Raw genomic sequence first — 23,090 nt, forward strand, 5'->3', positions numbered from 1 at the left:
GCCTAAAGAAGCACACGCCAATTGTGCTGCCACTGTGTGAGGTGGAAGGAACTTCCGGTTCCTGCCTACCTGCCAGAGCCCTCGTGGAACGACCCCCACCCCACCCTACCCAGAACCCCTAGCCCTCTGCCCCTCCCCCACTGCAGAATGTTTCAGCCGCATTCTGCTGTTTAGATTGAAACTCGTCCCTCCTTTACTTGGATCCTGAGCATCTGCTGAAGCAGGTCACTCTCGGGGTCCTGGTCTTGACTTTTCTCATGGAGGCTACCAGGCAGCAGTAGTCCGTTCGCAAGCCTGCAGGATGGATGGCTTCAGAAGGAGGTAAGCCTATAGGCTGGGGGTGTGTTCTCAGAGAGCCTGCCATCCCTCACGTCCTTCGGGTTCACACGTGACACTTCACTGTGGGCACATAGTTGCACTGAAGTAGAGGGAGACGAGAGCACTGGACGCACAAGGACATTTCACCTGGGGAGACTGGGGAGCCTGAAGATACCAGAGACTGCACTGGGGAGGAGGGGTCATTGGAGGTGGATCAAGAGGAATTGCCCTGGCTATGGAGAAAGGATGGCAGCAGACAGGTTGATTCTTTCTAGAAGGGAGACAGGCCAGTTTGAAACGTGTGTGTAAGGATGTGTGTGCTGTCCTGGTGGTGACACAGGGAGGGTCATGAGGAAAGCCTAGACCAGTATTGTGTTCCTGAGGCACCTGAAGCTTGCCTCACCATATCTTTCTAAGGGATTTGAACAGGAGCCTACTGTATCTAAGGGGGCCGTGGGGAGAGATGTCTTGGTGAGAAAACTATTCAGTGGGGCTGTGTGTGGCCACACCTGCAGGGAAGTGTGGAGAGAGCTCAGCAGGAGGTTACTCTAACTGCCGCAGCCCACACCTCGTCCACTCCTCGCAGCCCAGAGCTCACTTCTCAGTTCAGTTAACTGTTGCCTTGGATTCAACAGGGGATGGGCAACCGTGGAACTTCAGCCAACAGAGGGCTCAGGTTCCTGAGTTGCTCTGAATTCTTTTGACTCTTGTGGAATCGCAGTTTTTCAGACCAACTTCATCTTGTCCAGTATCTCACGGTGGACCTTCAGGCTGCCTTGAGAGGAAGAGATTGTTCATATTTCAGGTCACTCCTTCATGGACAGGGAACAGATGTGGAGTGGGGGTGTTTCGGCTGGAATGTCTATGAAGGCTGCTTCCTCTCTTAAAGGGGGAAGGAGTGTAGCCCAGGGTCAGGAAGACGATCTTCTGTGTTATTCTGAAACGTCCTATGACACCTGTTCTGGTTGATTAGGTGCACCGTGGTGTGTACCTTGTTCTCCTGAACAGGGATGTGTTCCAGAGGAGTTGATCACCATGGCAACTGGCTTATGCCTGATTCTCAGATTGTCTCTCCGTTATTGGGAGCTGGAAGGGGAAGGACCACAGGTGGTCTGTACTCCCACGACCAATGTAACATGACAATTCCCTGGCCCTTATTTAATCCTCTGCAGCCGTCACTGGCTGTGAAACGACAGAATCTAAGGGACAGGCACTTACTTCTCAGACTCCCCCCCACCTCCTAGGAACAGAACTCCTGAGTGATGACAGTGACTCTGGGCACTGGGGAGGGGGTGGCAGGACCTGGCCCATGTTATGGATCTGCTGTGGGTTGTTCTGAGATGCAGGTGCATTCTGGGCCAGTGTTATGGGTTTGTATTGGGATTCCATTAGAGAGATATTTTCCGGCATTTTGTTGTGTTGTGTGAGGCTAGGAAAGAAAGAGGCGATTTATACTGAGCATCAGGAAAGGAAGACTGAGGAGGAGGTGGGGCGCTAATATTTTACACAGTGCCTGTCCACAAAGGGCCTTTGGGTGCCTAGAAGTTACCTTGGAGAAGGTCCCTACCTGCTAGTATGCCAGCTGAGGGGCATTTCTCACAGAGAGGATGTCCACACAGTTCCAGGTCTGGGGAGACAGCCTGTGAGGCTTAGGTGCCGGGGGTGCCTTAGGGAGGCTCTCCAGGTGAATGCTTGCTGAGGCAATTTCTTCTCGGCAGACAGGGGTCAGGGACCTTGGTGGATGCGCGCGGAGTCACCAGTGGAATAATTCTCAACTGGAGTTCAGGGCATGAAAATCACTTGCAGACATTTGCACGCTGCACAGTTTCCCTTGTCCAAGTGTCTCTCACCTGTGGAGATATACACACTGATGCCGCAGAAAGCTTCAGGCCCACTTGCCCATTCTCCTCCATTCACTCCTTTCCTTTGCCTCAACAGCATTTCCAGTGCTGGGAACGGATGTGACCATGAACCCCGGTGCCTCCTTGTCTACTTTCATGGCAGTGCCCCTTCCTCCACCCATTCCTGGCGCCCAGCACCACCCACCCAGGGAGCAGCACCTGCCACCTCCCATCACCCCAGCATTCCCTCCTGGCAGCAGCCTGCTGCTGCCAGCCTTCCCCAGGACGCCTTTGGTGGCTAATGGTGGCCGTGGCCCCAGTGCCCCTGCGGCTGGCAACCTCACTGTCCAAGTCAGGTCACAAGGGAGGCCACTGGAGGCCCCCCAGACTCAGACCTTTATCGTTACTCAGGGCCCCCTCCACTGGAGCGCTCCAGGGGCCCTCAGTGGGAGTGCTGCATGTCCTGCACCCGTATTCTTACCAACCCCTGCGATGGAGACCGTTGTGACTGCTCCAGCTGTTGCAGTTACTCAGGCTGGCAAGGGAGGCTGCACCGCAGGCGTTCCTCCTCAAGCTCCACCACCAGCTGCCCAGCTGGACCCTATCATTCACCCAGTGAACTCTGTGCCATGGCCACATGGCACTTCCTGGGAGGGCAGCCTGGCCACCAACCAGTCCTACGCCTCGCAGGCTGGCTCCTCAAACCCCCAGAGCGTGTACAGTAACTTCCGACGTTGGCAGCGCCTCAAGCCCCTGGCCAGGACACACCTTCCCCAGAGTCCTGATGCAGAAGCTCCTTCCCGCTTTCTCATGTGAACGCTCAGGGGGTCCTGAGCTTATCGGAGCTTTGAAATAAAGAGGAACTGGGGATGGACTCGCAGGTTAGGTTTCTAGGGATACTGGAAGCAAGGTCTGAGGGCGATGACCACGCTATGAGAAGGCACATTGTCGGTCATATGGCTGAGCCTGCCAGTCCATGACATCATGACTGAAATGTGCCTTATCTCAACGGAGCCCACCACCCTGTGAGTCTAGCCACCTTGCTCTTCCACGATTCTCATGGTAATATGGACTGCAGACTTGCAGTCAGACAGGGTCGTGGTGTAAGGTGAGGAGCCAAGGAGTGGATGCCGCACTCTCCTGTGGTGCCGGCTCCTTTCATACAGGACTTGAGTGAACATGGCCGGCGGAGGTCACTTCGGAGGAGGGGGAGGAGCGCGGGCCCAGGAGAGCGCTTTATGCACACCTCGACTTCGTTGTTGTGGAGAATTCCAGGAGGAACAGGGTGATGGTAGAGCTCTCCAAAGGGCGTGGGCTCGCTCCCACTGGAGTTGTGAGCCTGGCAGGCATTTCCATCCTAAACCTCCGGTCCCTCGTAAAAAGAGGACGATCACACGTCGCTCAGAGGACTGTGCAGAAGACTCCTTGGGCTAATCGATGAAGTGTTAGCAGATTGCCTGGCACATGCCACGCCTCGTTGATGACAGTGATTTTTATTATGAAAAGGCAGCCTTGAAGAGGAAAAGAGCTCCCCAAGGCACAGTGTCCCAGCTCTAGCCTGGGAGTGGATGGTGATCCTCGAGTGAGTGTGAGGCGGTGTCAGCAGTAGCCGGGAAGGCTTGTCTTTGCCCTCCCAGACACCTGCCTCTCACCCTCCTGTTGCTCAGTCATGCTGTGTTGAGTGGTGTGTGGTCCACATTGGCAGGTGGGGTCAGGCAGGTGGGGGCTGGGCACGGAGACTGACCCCGAGGGTTTACAGCTCAGCGCTTCGATCCCTGGCCCGCCTGAAGCCCACCATGACGCTGGAGGAGGGACTGTGGAGGGCCGAGCAGGAATGGCAGCGCAAAAGCCACTTGGACCGGATGATCTACTACGAGATGGCGGCAAAGTGAGTCAGCGTCCTGGGCCCAGCCAGGGGCTGCGTGGAGGGTGAGGCGAGTGGGTGAGGGCAGGGTCTAGCCGTGGGGGTGCTCATCAGAGAGGACAAAGGAGAAGGGCTGTCACCCAGAACAGGGTCCCCACAGCCCAGAGGCCCTACTGTCCTCCAGAAACCCCTCCCTCACCTTGAGAGTTTGGGTCTTCTGTCCTTCCTCCACCAGGAGCTCTGCCCTCCCCTGATTTTGACCTACCCTTGCCTTGACATGAAGGTCTCAGGACGGGGCAGGGTGAAGCTGTGAGTCCAGTAGGGGTCCAACTCCGGCCACCTGGCAGCCTGCTGCTTCCTTAGTGGTGGATGGCTGGTGGCCACTGACATAGATTTGGGATCCCCTCTCCTCATGAAAAGTGGCCTGAGTGGGTACCGTGGCATCCCTGAAGAGGCAGAGGAAGCCAGCATGATGTCAGCCCAAGGGTCTCTGGCCCTTCCAGTGTTTGCTCCATGGTAATCCCCTTGGTCTAAGAAACAAAACCAAACAAACGAGCGCCTCTCAGAGGAACGGAAGGCCTCTGCTCTAAGCTCAGCATCCACATGGTCCAGGGTCCTGGATTTGGGCAAGGACCCCTGTGGGGACCACATGCCTGTTCCAGCCTCTGGTTGTCAGCCCTTCATGTGGTTCTGGATGGGGATGGGGGGCATGGGAAAGTGCCCCCTGGATCAGCCATGTGTCTCATTGACCTTGTTCAATTCAGCGACCTGGGTCTATGCTGTTGAATGCCCTCCAGTGCTGGTGAGGCAGGAAGGGTCCCAGATCTTGTTATCGCTTCCAGGAGCAGCTCTCTGCTGTGGACAGCACCTCACAGGGCCTTGACAGCCCCAAGGCACATCCTCTCCCAATCCCTCATTCTTGGCTGCCTTTGTTGGGCTTCAGAACCCAGGCTTTTTTCTCAGGGTGGCCTGTGCCTCCGTCACAACCCAGGTTCATGGAATTTGAGGCTGAGGAGGAGATGCACATGCATAATTTGCAGTCGATGCAGTGCGCGCAGGACATGCCTCCTCCAGCCCCACCGAAGCTGGATCCTCGGGGGCCCCCAGCCCCGAAAGTGGGCCTTCAGCCGGGCACCCAGGTTCCCAGTGGAGTTGAAGGCACAGGTAACAGGGGCCTAGGGTTGGCCACTGTCCCCATGTGGATCCTTTTCCTTCAAGACAGGGGCATTGGTCTTTCAAGCCAAACAGACACCGAGGCGGGGGGTGGGGGCGTGGGGGTCTCAGCTGCCCTTTGTCATTACGGGGTATTGACTTGGTCAGTTTTGTAACTCCTCTCACACCTCCCTGTCAAAGGACCCCACAGAAAGTCTGCCTAAGAAGTGGGCCTGATGGGGGGACCCCTAGAAATTGGAGGTTCCCCACTTCCTTACTTGTGACTCTCGTAGATGCCCCCCTTACCTCCCCTCTCTAACTGTGCATGAGGTTTCAGGTGGTCCTGCCCCGCCCACTCCCACATCAATGTCCCCCAAACAATGCCCTCACCAACGTGCGCTCGGTGGTCAGGAGGTGGACCGGGAGTCCCTCACCTTCCTTCCCTTCCTCCTGCTCTGCTTCAGCCTGTGCTCCCAGGATGTCCAGCCCTAGGGCCCAGCCCTCCCACCGGAAGCCACACAGATCCCAGGGGCCCCCGGAGCCCAAAGCACCGGAGGAGATTCCCCCTGAGGCTGTGAAGGCATATGTGGACGGCATGGACGCACTGGTGGGGCCCGTCCACTCAGCCGCAGGCGAGTCAGATGCAGAATGGGGAGAGGATGGAAATGAGCTGAAGCAGGAAGAGGACGGCACCTACTCGGACCTGGACTTCTTGAGCCACATTGACAAGCTGTGTTCCCAGCAGGACGTTGTCACCGAGGTAGGCTGGGCCTGGAGCCTGGCGTCGAGAAGATGCCAGTGCATGGAACTCTCAGCACCCAAGATCTGGGTTCTGCTCAGGCCGATGGGACTTAAGCTCAGCTCCTGTTCCTGAGCCAGGTGTTAGGGGAGGTGTATGCAGATGTATGTGTGTATATGTCTGTGTCTGTCTGTGTGTATGCCTTTGTGTGTCTGTGTATATGCCTCTGTATATGGGCTCTTTTGTGTGTGACTGTGTATGTGCATGTTTGTGGGTGTATGTGTGTGTGTGTGTGTGTGCCGACCATCCCCACCTTGTGGAGGAGAGAGGGGTGGGTCTCTGCTTTTCACTTTCCCTCCTGGCCTTCTTGTCTCACAGGCCACTCTTGGCCAAGGATGCTCACAGTGTCTTCTTTCTCTCCGAGGTGGAGCCAGTCATTCACCCTCGATTCCGGGCAGAATTGCTTTCCCCAGACCCACAGCTGGATCTCTCGGCCCTAGTTGAGGAGATGGAGCAGGAGGAAGGGCTCACCCCCGAAGAAGTGAGTCAGGGGAGGGAGAGGGACACTCAGGGAGCCAGGGGACCCTACAGGAGGGGGGACGCCAAGTGATCCAATGGACAGGGAAACCCAGATGACCCAGGGGAGCCAGAGGAGGGAGGGATCCCTGGTAGAACAGGGGAGACAAAGGACACCCAGGAGGACCAGGGTACGGAGGGACCCCAGTGACGAGGGGAGAGGTAGGGCCCCAGAACAGGAGGCCCACATGGCTCTGTCCATCCCTCCCCTGCCTGGGAGGCCTGGCATGGGGAAGGGCCCGTTCTGGGGTGGGTGCAGTGCAGGGTGATAGGAAGGAGAGGATGGGGAGCCGGGAGGGGAGGGAAGGACACAAAGCTGGGAATAAGGTGCAGGAGGATGGCAGGAATGCCACAGTGTCTGTATTTGGATTCGAGTCTTGGGGTCACCCATCCCCTCATCCCCCCCAGGGCCATTGTCCCACCACCCAATGCTCCTCCTCTCACACGTGTTGTGGAGCCGTCACTGTCCTCTTCCCTCCTACCAGCTGGTGCAGAAACGACTCCTGGCCTTGAAAGAGGAGGAGGTTGTGCAAGCAGCCCCGAGTCACAGTGCACCCGGAATGGGCTCAAGTCCTTCTGAGTCCGACGACGGCCAAGGTGCCCAGAGGCACGACCAAGACCCCCATCTAGGAGTCAGTGATGAAGCCTGCCCACCAGAGATGGATTGTGAGGCTCCTCATAGGCTCATGGGAACAGACACTGGCCTGAGGAGGCCCAAACTCTTTGTTCCCTCTCGAGGATGTCAGGAGGTCTCTCCATTCTGGTCCGCACGGCGCTTCCCTCTCCAGGGTCAAAGGCGCACTGGCCCTCTACTGCAACCCAGGGGTGCGTCTATAATCAGAGAAGCCTCTGCTGTTTGGCGGGTCCAAGGGCCCAAGTTCGAGTCCAGTGAGGACGAGGTGGATCTCCCCACCCTGGCCTTCCTCTTAGGCTCTCAGCAGAGCCAGCTGCCTTGCGGGCTGTCCCCGAGTCCTGCCCCTGCCTCCACCCTGGCCTCCCGTGGAGGTTGGGGCGCCCAGAGTGGTCCCCGGGCCCGCCCCCCTCAGAGAAGAGGCCTCAGCCCAGCTCCACCAGCCATTCCCGAGTCAAGGAAGCCGGCTGTGTGTGGATGTCCAGCCGCTGCTGAGAAGCTGCCCATCCCCGGGGCCAGTCTCGGGGTCTCTGGGAAGCCAGCCTTGGCTCTGGGGCTACCTCGCCCCTCACAGCCGAGAAAGAGAAAGCATGACCCGTTTGTCACACAGAAGTGTAGGAAGAGGAAGAAGAAGCGCTGCAGCCAGTAGGGAGCCGATGGCCCGGCCCCCCAGGCCGAGACCCCCAGGGCGGCCCCCAGGGGAGCCTAGGGGCTCCTCCTCATTCCAGTGCTGCTCCTGGATGATGCGGGGGGAAGGGACGGAGGGAAGAACCACCAGGGCAGGGAGCGGGACTGGGATTGTGGGGGGTTAGGGAGGTGGGGAAGGTGGGTGTGGGCAGGTGTGGGTGGGAGCAGGACATTTGGAGTGATGTATGTAAATTATGAATAAAGATAGTTTTGGTGGAAATGCTCTCAGGCCACTGTCATCTTGTTCATGTTGAGCTGCTCCACAGAGAGAGATCCTGTGAGGAAGGAAGGATGAGGGAGGTCACAGGAGCTATGGATCTACAGGTGGCCAAACCTTTCCTCCACGTAGACAAGGACGCCTCGGGCTGCCCCTGGCAATGCACAGCTCTTTCCCCAGGGAACCCCTCATCATCCCCCTCTCTCAAGCCTGCTTGGCTAGGGGCCTTGTGGGGCATCTGTACCATCTTCTGCCTCCCTGAACCGTCTGGGTAGGCAGGGCTGCTTTTGTGCCTTTCAGCCCTCTGGACACTAACCCGTTTCTAGGATGGAGACTGGAGACAGCCCTTGTCATTATGGAGCTTCTCTCTGCTTCTCTGAAGTGGCCAGGCAACGGCGCTGGGATGTCCTCTGGCTCATCCAGGGTTTCCTGTGTGGGTGGCCTGACCAGAGAGGAAACGTCTTGGCCGTGGGGACAGTCACTGCCTGGTGAGGGCTCTCTTCATGGCTTGCAGACAACTGTCTTTTCACTGTGTCCTCATTTGGTGGAGAGAGACAGAAAAAACTCTCTGGTTTCTTCTTATCGGGGCACTAATAGAGCCTAATCCTCATGACATCGTTTAATCTAATTACCTGCCAAAGACCTCATCTCCAAATACCATCACTTTGTTAGAGCTTGCATATGTGAATTTCGGGGGAACAGAATTCAGTTGATAGCCTCATTCTTCTAACAGTATAAAATATGACTCGTAAGGAAAGCTCCTCATTAAATTGTCTCTTTTCTAACAATACCTAGATATTTACTTGCTTTTATAAACCCTTTACATATTTGAAGATAAATGAATAGAAGATTTTTAAAAGTCAGGTAGAACAAGATGAGAAATTGTAGGTACAAACATGTTGAAGCAGAAACACATAAACCCCCCAGTTGCGTTGTCTCAAAAATTCAGTTAGAGTTCTAAGGCCTGATTTAGGTTTCCACCTCTGGCTCCTGCCATTTGCTGTACCACAACGATAGGATGGGGTAGTATGCTAAAGTTAGGACATTAAAAACACCATTAGAAAACAGATACCTTGCTAAACTGAATGTTTAGTTGGTGTGAATTGAGGCTGTTTGTTCTTATCGATATGATTCATATTAAAACTGGTCTGGACACAGTCAATGAACTTAAAGTAACTTGGGGAGAAGTTTTATTTTTTACTGAGATAAAATTAACCGTTTTGACTGGCACAATTCAATAGCATTGAGTACATTCACTATGTTGTGCAACCCTTACTTCTGTGTGCATCAGAAATATTTTTATTGCTTTAAAGGGAAGCCCTCCCCATGCCTTCTTCTCCCTAACCCCTGGGCAATCACCAATCGACTTTCTGTCTCTATCGATATATCTATTTAGATATTCCATATACATGTAAATTATACAGTATGGGACCATTTTTGTCTGGCTTCTATCACATAGCATAATTTTCAAGGTTCACCTGTATTGCGGTATGGATCATTACCTCATTTCTTTCTTCTTCCCATCTTTAATGAGGTATAATAGAGAAATAAAACTATATATTTAAGATATACACCTTGATGTTTTGATATACATATACATTTTTGAAATAGTGGCCACAATCAAGCCAAGTAACATATCCATCACCTCATATAATTACCATTTTCTTTCTTCTTTCTTTATGGTGAGAACACTTCAGATGTTCCCTCTTAGCAAATTACAAGTACACAATACAGCATTGTTAACTATATACACATTGTTGTACACTAGATTTCCAGAAATTATTCACCTTGCATAACTGAAACTTTGTACCTCGTGATCAATACCTGCCCATTTTCCCATCCCCTCATCTCCTATCAACCACTGTTCTGCACCCCACATCTATGACTATTTTATTTTATTTTATTTTTATGACTATTTTAGATTCCACATAAAAGTAGTATCATGAAGGGTTTGTAGCTTTCTTTATCTGGCTTATTTCACTGAGCATAATCTCTTTCAGGTTCATCCAGGTTGTCACAAATAGCAGTATTTCCTTCATTTGAAAGGCTGAATAATACTCCATTTTATACAGGCATACCTTGGAGCTATTGCAGGTTTGGTTCCAGACCATCAAAATAAAGCAAATATTGCCACAAAACACCCATATGAAGTTTTTGGGTTACCAGTGCATATAAAAGTCATGTGTATACTATATTATAGTGTGTTAATGTGCGATAGCATTATGTCTAAAAAACCAATGTACATACCTTAGTTTCCAAGTAATGCTAATTGGGAAAATGGCACCAACGGACTTACTCAGTGCAGGATTGCCAGAAACCTTCAATCTATAGACAACGTAGTATCTGCAAAGCACAAGACAACGAGATATGCCTGTTTCTATACCACAGTCTGTTTATCCATTCATGAATCTACAGACACTTAGGTTGATCCAATATCTTGGCTTCTGTGAAAAGTAAGCATGGAAGTGCATATGTCTCTTCACGATACCGATTTCATTTCCTTTTGCTGTATACCCAGAAGTGGGATTGCTGAGTCATAAGGCAGTTGTATTTTTAATTTTTTGAGGAACTTCAATACTGTTTTCCTTAGTGGCTGTATCAATTGACAATTAGTGTTGGGCCTTCCTCTGCCTTCTGCCAACTCCCACGGGCCAGGAGGCTATTGGAGCCCTTCCCATCTCCCTTGGACTGGCCCAGAATCCATCATAATGTAGACAACCACATGGCTGATCTGCATGAATCCCTGAGGCCTGGAGTGGACAGAGACCAGGCCTTCCCCTGGCATTGAACGGCTTGGGGTGGGTACACTGTGGGGAGGGCTAAAGGCACCCCAGCTTGGGAGCGCAGAGTGGAAGAACTGAGGTGATGATGGCACATTCCCAGTCTCCAAGAAGAGCCTGTGTATGACTTCTCGGCCTTGGATAGTGCCTTGTCCTGGACCACCAGGACCTCCCTGATCACAGGGGTCCAAATGTTGATAGGTTTAGATCCATGATTTTCATGAGGGTCAATCAGGAGCTTCCTAAAGCATGATTCCAGTCCCTGCCGGCATGGCTTAATAGGGCTGCTCTGCAGTGGGACGCTGGTATTGGGACTTTCACAGAGGTGCCCCTGAGGGAGCCTGGATGGCAGAGACTCAAAAGCCCCACCTGGCTTCCTGGTCTTCTCAGAGCTGGCTCAGTCACCCACATGAACTCCCATCTCTTTCCTAGGGCGAATCTGGGGGGGTCCCTCATCTGTGACTTCGTCAGTGCCTGGGTTCCGATGGGGCTGTCCAGCTGGGGATTTGACTGCCGTCATCCCATCTACCCCAGCATCTTCCCCAGCGTCACCTACTTCACCGACTGGCTCGAAGAGATCCAGAGACTCACACCTCTCCCTGAGCCCACGTCCACTCCTCCTCAGACCCTGTTTCCATACCAGACTCTGCAGGCTGCATGCTCACCTGGGCCTGGCACAGCCTTTGTGCCTCCACAGAGCTGGCCCCTGCTGTTGTTCATGCTTGGGGCTGCATGGACAGCCCTGCAGTGATCCCCAATCCCCTCTGCACTTGCATCTGCCTCAGGGCCCAGTCTTCTCGCTGGAACCTTCTGTCCCTCCCCTCCCCGAGCCCCATCACCTTTCACTGCTGCCTTCTTCGCTTTCCTGTGCAAATGCTGCCAGGCCAAAAACCAAGCATGAAAAAAACAAATAAAAACTAATGAAAGAGTCATCTTCCTCCTGTCTTAGGGCCCTATTGCCCCCCTGTGATCCTCACCACTCATCCTTTCCCTTGAGGTCTGTTGTCTGACTCCGTGGACAAGGAAAGAGGACCGGGCAGGGAGACTATCCCAGGAGGAAGGCAGGGGTGAGGACACTGAAGAAGTCCAGCCAGGCAGAGAGAAAGGTGTCTTCACTTGCAGACACCACTCCTGCCATGGCGGTGCACAGGCCTCAGTCAGCTCCAGCTACCATAAAAATTACCACAGGCAATGTGGCTTAAACAACAGGAATTTATCATCTCACAGTTCTGGAGCCCAGAAGTCTAAGGCCTCTCTCCTTGGCTGATAGATGGCCATCTTCTCCCTGTGTCGTCACATTGTTTTCCCTCTGTGTGTTTCTGTGTCCAAATTTTCCCTTCCTATAAGGGCACCAGTCATATTGGATTAGGGCTTACCCTAACGACTTCATGTTAACTCACTTATCTCTTTAAAAGCTCTACTCCAAATAAAGTCACATTCCGGGGACTTCTCTGGAGATCCAGGCTTTAAGACTCCACGTTTCTATTGCATTGGGCATGGGTTCCATCCCTGGTTGGGGAACTAAGATCCCACATGCTGCATGGTGCAACCAAAAACAAAATTGTCACCTTCTGAGGTACTGGGGTTAGGATTTCAACATATGAATTTTGGGGGGTACAATTCAGCCTTTAATAGGAAGTAAGACATTTTCCCAGGTGTCTATATACAGGGTAGTAAGGATCTTTCCCAAAGTAAAGAACCGTCACTCGTGGGATTTGGAGGAAGAAGGACCAGCTCCCCACAGAGGTAGAGGGAAGTTTCCAGAGGGCAGGACAATGACTTGGACTGGAGTACCTGACCCAGGCCATGAGGAAGGGGTTTCCAGCCTGCAGCATAGAGGGCTTTTGAATGTGGCGGGTCTAGCAGAGTGAGTGGGAAATGGAGAGAGGAGGCCCGATGCCAGGCTGTGAGCTGAGGTGCAGCCCTCAGACCTCTGCTCCTATAGTCGATTTCCAGCACCCTCCTCACCCATCCCCATGGAGAGCGGGAGCTCTCCACAGTCTGAAGGGGCCCAACGCACTGCCCATCTGGCCCCCAAACCCACGGGATACTTCTCTCTTCTGTCTAGGGGCCCAGGCTAGCCTGGCCCAAGGTGTCCACACACCTCCAGCAGTTGGAGCCTGGTGTCTCCTTTCTGCTTAGCTGACTCAATACTTAGTGGCCTGGCAATAAGCCTTCAAGCAATGCTCTCGTCCTCCTTCCTGCCAATGTGCCTGACACAGAGTCCTTGTGCAGCCAATGTGATCCCAGGAGGCCTCGCAATGCACCCACCCCAGCCTTCATAACCCATGGTAATGTGATAAATTTATGAAGATTCCTTAAAGAATTAAAAATAGGGGCCTCCCTGGTGGCACAGTGGTTGAGAGTCTGCCTGCCGATGCAGGGGATACGGGTTTGTGCCCCGGTCTGGGATGATCCCACATGCCGCGGAGCTGCTAGGCCCGTGAGCCATGGCCGTTGAGCCTGCGCGTCCGCAGCCCGTGCTCCACAACGGGAGAGGCCACAGCAGTGAGAGGCCCGCGTACCACAAAAATAAAAATAATTTTTTAATTAAAAAATAAAAAAATAGAGCTACCATGTCATCCAGCACTGCCACTTCTGGGTTTCTATCCAAAAGAATTCAAAGCAGGATCTCAAAGAAATATTTGCACACCCACATTCATTGTAACATTATGCAAATTACCCAAGATGTAAAGAATCCCAAATGTCCATCAACAGATGGATAATGTGGTCTGTAAATACAATGAAATATTTCCCTCCTTGAAATAAAATAAAACCATGTCTCATGCTACACCATGGATAAACCTCTAAGACATTATGCTAAGTGAAATAAGCCACTCCTAAAAGGACATATCATAGCCACTCACATGAAGTATCTACAGTAGTTAAAATCATAGAAACATACAAAGTTGATTGTCAAGATCTCAGGGAGGAGGAGGGAGAATTAAGGAGTCTCTGCTGTCCCAGCCCCCACCTGGGTCCTGGAAAAGGAATCAGAACTCAGAAGCAGGAGAAGAGGCTTTGGCCAGCAGGGAAGGTGGGTGAGGCCCTGGGCGAGTTCACAAAGCATCAGAGCATCTGGGCGCTTTAGGAGGAAGGGGCTTCAGAGTTGGGCCAGCACAGGCCATGACGGGGGCTAAGCAGGCGGCGAGTGGGGCAGTTCGGGGAGACAGCAGGGGTCTGCTCCCTGCCCCTCATTGTTTGCTCGTCTCACCCTTATGAGCGGGTCATTTCCCCTGCTCTGATGATTCGAAGTGTCTGCCGGCACCCACAGGACGGTGACTGAGGCCTCCACACTCCTCAGCATGGATCCTAGCTCCCAACCCTATCTGGGGCCACAGACACCTCTCCCCCACCCCTGCTGCCCCTGTGAGCAAGCTGTTCTTGTGAAACTCGGTCATAGTTTGTTAGGGGGCCTGTTTTATATGGAATACAAATCAGTGTTGATACCAATACACACACATGTCCAGCCACGGGTGGAAAGGGGAAGGACAGTAGTTCTGGGGTGTCTTTGCACACCCATAGGCCCCTAAGGCCAGTCCCCACAGCCACAGCCACAGCCACATGGGTCCTCCTCCCGCAGTTGAACGAGATGCTGCACAAAAATCCCACGAGTTCGACAAAGGGGCCCAACTGTCATTTCCCTTATACACACGTTACACGGGGGCCCCATGAACTTCCCCGCACCCATTCCCCTTGTTGCATCCTCATTGAGGTTAAGAGGAAGCTGCCTCCAGCACTCTCCACATTGCAATAATCCCAGTGGGACTAGAGGATGCTCCCGCTACGACGAGGCAGACAGTCCTGTCCCCACGGCCAAGACGTTTCCTCTCTGGTCAGGCCACCCACACAGGAAACCCTGGATGAGCCGGAGGACATCCCAGCGCCGTTGCCTGGCCACTTCAGAGAAGCAGAGAGAAGCTCCATAATGACAAGGGCTGTCTCCAGTCTCCATCCTAGAAACGGGTTAGTGTCCAGAGGGCTGAAAGGCACAAAAGCAGCCCTGCCTACCCAGACGGTTCAGGGAGGCAGAAGATGGTACAGATGCCCCACAAGGCCCCTAGCCAAGCAGGCTTGAGAGAGGGGGATGATGAGGGGTTCCCTGGGGAAAGAGCTGTGCATTGCCAGGGGCGGCCCGAGGCGTCCTTGTCTACGTGGAGGAAAGGTTTGGCCACCTGTAGATCCATAGCTCCTGTGACCTCCCTCATCCTTCCTTCCTCACAGGATCTCTCTCTGTGGAGCAGCTCAACATGAACAAGATGACAGTGGCCTGAGAGCATTTCCACCAAAACTATCTTTATTCATAATTTACATACATCACTCCAAATGTCCTGCTCCCACCCACACCTGCCCACACCCACCTTCCCCACCTCCCTAACCCCCCACAATCCCAGTCCCGCTCCCTGCCCTGGTGGTTCTTCCCTCCGTCCCTTCCCCCCGCATCATCCAGGAGCAGCACTGGAATGAGGAGGAGCCCCTAGGCTCCCCTGGGGGCCGCCCTGGGGGTCTCGGCCTGGGGGGCCGGGCCATCGGCTCCCTACTGGCTGCAGCGCTTCTTCTTCCTCTTCCTACACTTCTGTGTGACAAACGGGTCATGCTTTCTCTTTCTCGGCTGTGAGGGGCGAGGTAGCCCCAGAGCCAAGGCTGGCTTCCCAGAGACCCCGAGACTGGCCCCGGGGATGGGCAGCTTCTCAGCAGCGGCTGGACATCCACACACAGCCGGCTTCCTTGACTCGGGAATGGCTGGTGGAGCTGGGCTGAGGCCTCTTCTCTGAGGGGGGCGGGCCCGGGGACCACTCTGGGCGCCCCAACCTCCACGGGAGGCCAGGGTGGAGGCAGGGGCAGGACTCGGGGACAGCCCGCAAGGCAGCTGGCTCTGCTGAGAGCCTAAGAGGAAGGCCAGGGTGGGGAGATCCACCTCGTCCTCACTGGACTCGAACTTGGGCCCTTGGACCCGCCAAACAGCAGAGGCTTCTCTGATTATAGACGCACCCCTGGGTTGCAGTAGAGGGCCAGTGCGCCTTTGACCCTGGAGAGGGAAGCGCCGTGCGGACCAGAATGGAGAGACCTCCTGACATCCTCGAGAGGGAACAAAGAGTTTGGGCCTCCTCAGGCCAGTGTCTGTTCCCATGAGCCTATGAGGAGCCTCACAATCCATCTCTGGTGGGCAGGCTTCATCACTGACTCCTAGATGGGGGTCTTGGTCGTGCCTCTGGGCACCTTGGCCGTCGTCGGACTCAGAAGGACTTGAGCCCATTCCGGGTGCACTGTGACTCGGGGCTGCTTGCACAACCTCCTCCTCTTTCAAGGCCAGGAGTCGTTTCTGCACCAGCTGGTAGGAGGGAAGAGGACAGTGACGGCTCCACAACACGTGTGAGAGGAGGAGCATTGGGTGGTGGGACAATGGCCCTGGGGGGGATGAGGGGATGGGTGACCCCAAGACTCGAATCCAAATACAGACACTGTGGCATTCCTGCCATCCTCCTGCACCTTATTCCCAGCTTTGTGTCCTTCCCTCCCCTCCCGGCTCCCCATCCTCTCCTTCCTATCACCCTGCACTGCACCCACCCCAGAACGGGCCCTTCCCCATGCCAGGCCTCCCAGGCAGGGGAGGGATGGACAGAGCCATGTGGGCCTCCTGTTCTGGGGCCCTACCTCTCCCCTCGTCACTGGGGTCCCTCCGTACCCTGGTCCTCCTGGGTGTCCTTTGTCTCCCCTGTTCTACCAGGGATCCCTCCCTCCTCTGGCTCCCCTGGGTCATCTGGGTTTCCCTGTCCATTGGATCACTTGGCGTCCCCCCTCCTGTAGGGTCCCCTGGCTCCCTGAGTGTCCCTCTCCCTCCCCTGACTCACTTCTTCGGGGGTGAGCCCTTCCTCCTGCTCCATCTCCTCAACTAGGGCCGAGAGATCCAGCTGTGGGTCTGGGGAAAGCAATTCTGCCCGGAATCGAGGGTGAATGACTGGCTCCACCTCGGAGAGAAAGAAGACACTGTGAGCATCCTTGGCCAAGAGTGGCCTGTGAGACAAGAAGGCCAGGAGGGAAAGTGAAAAGCAGAGACCCACCCCTCTCTCCTCCACAAGGTGGGGATGGTCGGCACACACACACACACACACATACACCCACAAACATGCACATACACAGTCACACACAAAAGAGCCCATATACAGAGGCATATACACAGACACACAAAGGCATACACACAGACAGACACAGACATATACACACATACATCTGCATACACCTCCCCTAACACCTGGCTCAGGAACAGGAGCTGAGCTTAAGTCCCATCGGCCTGAGCAGAACCCAGATCTTGGGTGCTGAGAGTTCCATGCACTGGCATCTTCTCGACGCCAGGCTCCAGGCCCAGCCTACCTCGGTGACAACGTCCTGCTGGGAACACAGCTTGTCAATGTGGCTCAAGAAGTCCAGGTCCGAGTAGGTGCCGTCCTCTTCCTGCTTCAGCTCATTTCCATCCTCTCCCCATTCTGCATCTGACTCGCCTGCGGCTGAGTGGACGGGCCCCACCAGTGCGTCCATGCCGTCCACATATGCCTTCACAGCCTCAGGGGGAATCTCCTCCGGTGCTTTGGGCTCCGGGGGCCCCTGGGATCTGTGTGGCTTCCGGTGGGAGGGCTGGGCCCTAGGGCTGGACATCCTGGGAGCACAGGCTGAAGCAGAGCAGGAGGAAGGGAAGGAAGGTGAGGGACTCCCGGTCCACCTCCTGACCACCGAGCGCACGTTGGTGAGGGCATTGTTTGGGGGACATTGATGTGGGAGTGGGCGGGGCAGGACCACCTGAAACCTCATGCACAGTTAGAGAGGGGAGGTAAGGGGGGCATCTACGAGAGTCACAAGTAAGGAAGTGGGGAACCTCCAATTTCTAGGGGTCCCCCCATCAGGCCCACTTCTTAGGCAGACTTTCTGTGGGGTCCTTTGACAGGGAGGTGTGAGAGGAGTTACAAAACTGACCAAGTCAATACCCCGTAATGACAAAGGGCAGCTGAGACCCCCACGCCCCCACCCCCCGCCTCGGTGTCTGTTTGGCTTGAAAGACCAATGCCCCTGTCTTGAAGGAAAAGGATCCACATGGGGACAGTGGCCAACCCTAGGCCCCTGTTACCTGTGCCTTCAACTCCACTGGGAACCTGGGTGCCCGGCTGAAGGCCCACTTTCGGGGCTGGGGGCCCCCGAGGATCCAGCTTCGGTGGGGCTGGAGGAGGCATGTCCTGCGCGCACTGCATCGACTGCAAATTATGCATGTGCATCTCCTCCTCAGCCTCAAATTCCATGAACCTGGGTTGTGACGGAGGCACAGGCCACCCTGAGAAAAAAGCCTGGGTTCTGAAGCCCAACAAAGGCAGCCAAGAATGAGGGATTGGGAGAGGATGTGCCTTGGGGCTGTCAAGGCCCTGTGAGGTGCTGTCCACAGCAGAGAGCTGCTCCTGGAAGCGATAACAAGATCTGGGACCCTTCCTGCCTCACCAGCACTGGAGGGCATTCAACAGCATAGACCCAGGTCGCTGAATTGAACAAGGTCAATGAGACACATGGCTGATCCAGGGGGCACTTTCCCATGCCCCCCATCCCCATCCAGAACCACATGAAGGGCTGACAACCAGAGGCTGGAACAGGCATGTGGTCCCCACAGGGGTCCTTGCCCAAATCCAGGACCCTGGACCATGTGGATGCTGAGCTTAGAGCAGAGGCCTTCCGTTCCTCTGAGAGGCGCTCGTTTGTTTGGTTTTGTTTCTTAGACCAAGGGGATTACCATGGAGCAAACACTGGAAGGGCCAGAGACCCTTGGGCTGACATCATGCTGGCTTCCTCTGCCTCTTCAGGGATGCCACGGTACCCACTCAGGCCACTTTTCATGAGGAGAGGGGATCCCAAATCTATGTCAGTGGCCACCAGCCATCCACCACTAAGGAAGCAGCAGGCTGCCAGGTGGCCGGAGTTGGACCCCTACTGGACTCACAGCTTCACCCTGCCCCGTCCTGAGACCTTCATGTCAAGGCAAGGGTAGGTCAAAATCAGGGGAGGGCAGAGCTCCTGGTGGAGGAAGGACAGAAGACCCAAACTCTCAAGGTGAGGGAGGGGTTTCTGGAGGACAGTAGGGCCTCTGGGCTGTGGGGACCCTGTTCTGGGTGACAGCCCTTCTCCTTTGTCCTCTCTGATGAGCACCCCCACGGCTAGACCCTGCCCTCACCCACTCGCCTCACCCTCCACGCAGCCCCTGGCTGGGCCCAGGACGCTGACTCACTTTGCCGCCATCTCGTAGTAGATCATCCGGTCCAAGTGGCTTTTGCGCTGCCATTCCTGCTCGGCCCTCCACAGTCCCTCCTCCAGCGTCATGGTGGGCTTCAGGCGGGCCAGGGATCGAAGCGCTGAGCTGTAAACCCTCGGGGTCAGTCTCCGTGCCCAGCCCCCACCTGCCTGACCCCACCTGCCAATGTGGACCACACACCACTCAACACAGCATGACTGAGCAACAGGAGGGTGAGAGGCAGGTGTCTGGGAGGGCAAAGACAAGCCTTCCCGGCTACTGCTGACACCGCCTCACACTCACTCGAGGATCACCATCCACTCCCAGGCTAGAGCTGGGACACTGTGCCTTGGGGAGCTCTTTTCCTCTTCAAGGCTGCCTTTTCATAATAAAAATCACTGTCATCAACGAGGCGTGGCATGTGCCAGGCAATCTGCTAACACTTCATCGATTAGCCCAAGGAGTCTTCTGCACAGTCCTCTGAGCGACGTGTGATCGTCCTCTTTTTACGAGGGACCGGAGGTTTAGGATGGAAATGCCTGCCAGGCTCACAACTCCAGTGGGAGCGAGCCCACGCCCTTTGGAGAGCTCTACCATCACCCTGTTCCTCCTGGAATTCTCCACAACAACGAAGTCGAGGTGTGCATAAAGCGCTCTCCTGGGCCCGCGCTCCTCCCCCTCCTCCGAAGTGACCTCCGCCGGCCATGTTCACTCAAGTCCTGTATGAAAGGAGCCGGCACCACAGGAGAGTGCGGCATCCACTCCTTGGCTCCTCACCTTACACCACGACCCTGTCTGACTGCAAGTCTGCAGTCCATATTACCATGAGAATCGTGGAAGAGCAAGGTGGCTAGACTCACAGGGTGGTGGGCTCCGTTGAGATAAGGCACATTTCAGTCATGATGTCATGGACTGGCAGGCTCAGCCATATGACCGACAATGTGCCTTCTCATAGCGTGGTCATCGCCCTCAGACCTTGCTTCCAGTATCCCTAGAAACCTAACCTGCGAGTCCATCCCCAGTTCCTCTTTATTTCAAAGCTCCGATAAGCTCAGGACCCCCTGAGCGTTCACATGAGAAAGCGGGAAGGAGCTTCTGCATCAGGACTCTGGGGAAGGTGTGTCCTGGCCAGGGGCTTGAGGCGCTGCCAACGTCGGAAGTTACTGTACACGCTCTGGGGGTTTGAGGAGCCAGCCTGCGAGGCGTAGGACTGGTTGGTGGCCAGGCTGCCCTCCCAGGAAGTGCCATGTGGCCATGGCACAGAGTTCACTGGGTGAATGATAGGGTCCAGCTGGGCAGCTGGTGGTGGAGCTTGAGGAGGAACGCCTGCGGTGCAGCCTCCCTTGCCAGCCTGAGTAACTGCAACAGCTGGAGCAGTCACAACGGTCTCCATCGCAGGGGTTGGTAAGAATACGGGTGCAGGACATGCAGCACTCCCACTGAGGGCCCCTGGAGCGCTCCAGTGGAGGGGGCCCTGAGTAACGATAAAGGTCTGAGTCTGGGGGGCCTCCAGTGGCCTCCCTTGTGACCTGACTTGGACAGTGAGGTTGCCAGCCGCAGGGGCACTGGGGCCACGGCCACCATTAGCCACCAAAGGCGTCCTGGGGAAGGCTGGCAGCAGCAGGCTGCTGCCAGGAGGGAATGCTGGGGTGATGGGAGGTGGCAGGTGCTGCTCCCTGGGTGGGTGGTGCTGGGCGCCAGGAATGGGTGGAGGAAGGGGCACTGCCATGAAAGTAGACAAGGAGGCACCGGGGTTCATGGTCACATCCGTTCCCAGCACTGGAAATGCTGTTGAGGCAAAGGAAAGGAGTGAATGGAGGAGAATGGGCAAGTGGGCCTGAAGCTTTCTGCGGCATCAGTGTGTATATCTCCACAGGTGAGAGACACTTGGACAAGGGAAACTGTGCAGCGTGCAAATGTCTGCAAGTGATTTTCATGCCCTGAACTCCAGTTGAGAATTATTCCACTGGTGACTCCGCGCGCATCCACCAAGGTCCCTGACCCCTGTCTGCCGAGAAGAAATTGCCTCAGCAAGCATTCACCTGGAGAGCCTCCCTAAGGCACCCCCGGCACCTAAGCCTCACAGGCTGTCTCCCCAGACCTGGAACTGTGTGGACATCCTCTCTGTGAGAAATGCCCCTCAGCTGGCATACTAGCAGGTAGGGACCTTCTCCAAGGTAACTTCTAGGCACCCAAAGGCCCTTTGTGGACAGGCACTGTGTAAAATATTAGCGCCCCACCTCCTCCTCAGTCTTCCTTTCCTGATGCTCAGTATAAATCGCCTCTTTCTTTCCTAGCCTCACACAACACAACAAAATGCCGGAAAATATCTCTCTAATGGAATCCCAATACAAACCCATAACACTGGCCCAGAATGCACCTGCATCTCAGAACAACCCACAGCAGATCCATAACATGGGCCAGGTCCTGCCACCCCCTCCCCAGTGCCCAGAGTCACTGTCATCACTCAGGAGTTCTGTTCCTAGGAGGTGGGGGGGAGTCTGAGAAGTAAGTGCCTGTCCCTTAGATTCTGTCGTTTCACAGCCAGTGACGGCTGCAGAGGATTAAATAAGGGCCAGGGAATTGTCATGTTACATTGGTCGTGGGAGTACAGACCACCTGTGGTCCTTCCCCTTCCAGCTCCCAATAACGGAGAGACAATCTGAGAATCAGGCATAAGCCAGTTGCCATGGTGATCAACTCCTCTGGAACACATCCCTGTTCAGGAGAACAAGGTACACACCACGGTGCACCTAATCAACCAGAACAGGTGTCATAGGACGTTTCAGAATAACACAGAAGATCGTCTTCCTGACCCTGGGCTACACTCCTTCCCCCTTTAAGAGAGGAAGCAGCCTTCATAGACATTCCAGCCGAAACACCCCCACTCCACATCTGTTCCCTGTCCATGAAGGAGTGACCTGAAATATGAACAATCTCTTCCTCTCAAGGCAGCCTGAAGGTCCACCGTGAGATACTGGACAAGATGAAGTTGGTCTGAAAAACTGCGATTCCACAAGAGTCAAAAGAATTCAGAGCAACTCAGGAACCTGAGCCCTCTGTTGGCTGAAGTTCCACGGTTGCCCATCCCCTGTTGAATCCAAGGCAACAGTTAACTGAACTGAGAAGTGAGCTCTGGGCTGCGAGGAGTGGACGAGGTGTGGGCTGCGGCAGTTAGAGTAACCTCCTGCTGAGCTCTCTCCACACTTCCCTGCAGGTGTGGCCACACACAGCCCCACTGAATAGTTTTCTCACCAAGACATCTCTCCCCACGGCCCCCTTAGATACAGTAGGCTCCTGTTCAAATCCCTTAGAAAGATATGGTGAGGCAAGCTTCAGGTGCCTCAGGAACACAATACTGGTCTAGGCTTTCCTCATGACCCTCCCTGTGTCACCACCAGGACAGCACACACATCCTTACACACACGTTTCAAACTGGCCTGTCTCCCTTCTAGAAAGAATCAACCTGTCTGCTGCCATCCTTTCTCCATAGCCAGGGCAATTCCTCTTGATCCACCTCCAATGACCCCTCCTCCCCAGTGCAGTCTCTGGTATCTTCAGGCTCCCCAGTCTCCCCAGGTGAAATGTCCTTGTGCGTCCAGTGCTCTCGTCTCCCTCTACTTCAGTGCAACTATGTGCCCACAGTGAAGTGTCACGTGTGAACCCGAAGGACGTGAGGGATGGCAGGCTCTCTGAGAACACACCCCCAGCCTATAGGCTTACCTCCTTCTGAAGCCATCCATCCTGCAGGCTTGCGAACGGACTACTGCTGCCTGGTAGCCTCCATGAGAAAAGTCAAGACCAGGACCCCGAGAGTGACCTGCTTCAGCAGATGCTCAGGATCCAAGTAAAGGAGGGACGAGTTTCAATCTAAACAGCAGAATGCGGCTGAAACATTCTGCAGTGGGGGAGGGGCAGAGGGCTAGGGGTTCTGGGTAGGGTGGGGTGGGGGTCGTTCCACGAGGGCTCTGGCAGGTAGGCAGGAACCGGAAGTTCCTTCCACCTCACACAGTGGCAGCACA

General features: G+C 54.8%; 2 protein-coding genes across 2 annotated transcripts; one reads left to right on the plus strand and one right to left on the minus strand.

The window, feature by feature from the left end:
* The first annotated feature begins 305 nt into the window (after window positions 1–305).
* LOC131760860 (NUT family member 2G-like) lies at window positions 306–11,556 on the plus strand. The gene is made up of 8 exons (XM_059070944.1): window positions 306–321; window positions 2,257–2,971; window positions 3,919–4,047; window positions 5,015–5,187; window positions 5,640–5,935; window positions 6,339–6,455; window positions 6,976–7,766; window positions 11,238–11,556. The coding sequence occupies exons 1-8, from the start codon at window positions 306–308 to the stop codon at window positions 11,554–11,556; spliced, it is 2,556 nt and encodes an 851-aa protein (XP_058926927.1).
* A 3,786-nt stretch (window positions 11,557–15,342) lies between these two features.
* On the minus strand, window positions 15,343–22,807 carry LOC131760861 (NUT family member 2G-like). Its single transcript, XM_059070946.1, has 7 exons — window positions 22,792–22,807; window positions 20,142–20,856; window positions 19,066–19,194; window positions 17,926–18,098; window positions 17,178–17,473; window positions 16,658–16,774; window positions 15,343–16,137 (listed from the first exon to the last, which is right to left on the minus strand). Exons 1-7 carry the CDS (start codon window positions 22,805–22,807, stop codon window positions 15,343–15,345), a joined length of 2,241 nt encoding a protein of 746 aa, XP_058926929.1.
* Window positions 22,808–23,090: the final 283 nt, after the last annotated feature.

The sequence above is a fragment of the Kogia breviceps genome, chromosome 8 (assembly GCF_026419965.1).
Source record: "Kogia breviceps isolate mKogBre1 chromosome 8, mKogBre1 haplotype 1, whole genome shotgun sequence".
NCBI classification, from domain to species: domain Eukaryota; kingdom Metazoa; phylum Chordata; class Mammalia; order Artiodactyla; family Physeteridae; genus Kogia; species Kogia breviceps.

Excerpts from the sequence above, each read along its gene's own strand:
- LOC131760860 (XM_059070944.1), top strand. Across the intron at positions 5,188-5,639 it reads CAGTGGAGTTGAAGGCACAG|CCTGTGCTCCCAGGATGTCC; the intron begins GTAACAGGGGCC and ends GCTCTGCTTCAG. Across the intron at positions 6,456-6,975 it reads AAGGGCTCACCCCCGAAGAA|CTGGTGCAGAAACGACTCCT; the intron begins GTGAGTCAGGGG and ends CCCTCCTACCAG.
- LOC131760861 (XM_059070946.1), bottom strand. Across the intron at positions 19,195-20,141 it reads GCTCCTTCCCGCTTTCTCAT|CTCAGCGCTTCGATCCCTGG; the intron begins GTGAACGCTCAG and ends GAGGGTTTACAG. Across the intron at positions 16,138-16,657 it reads AAGGGCTCACCCCCGAAGAA|CTGGTGCAGAAACGACTCCT; the intron begins GTGAGTCAGGGG and ends CCCTCCTACCAG.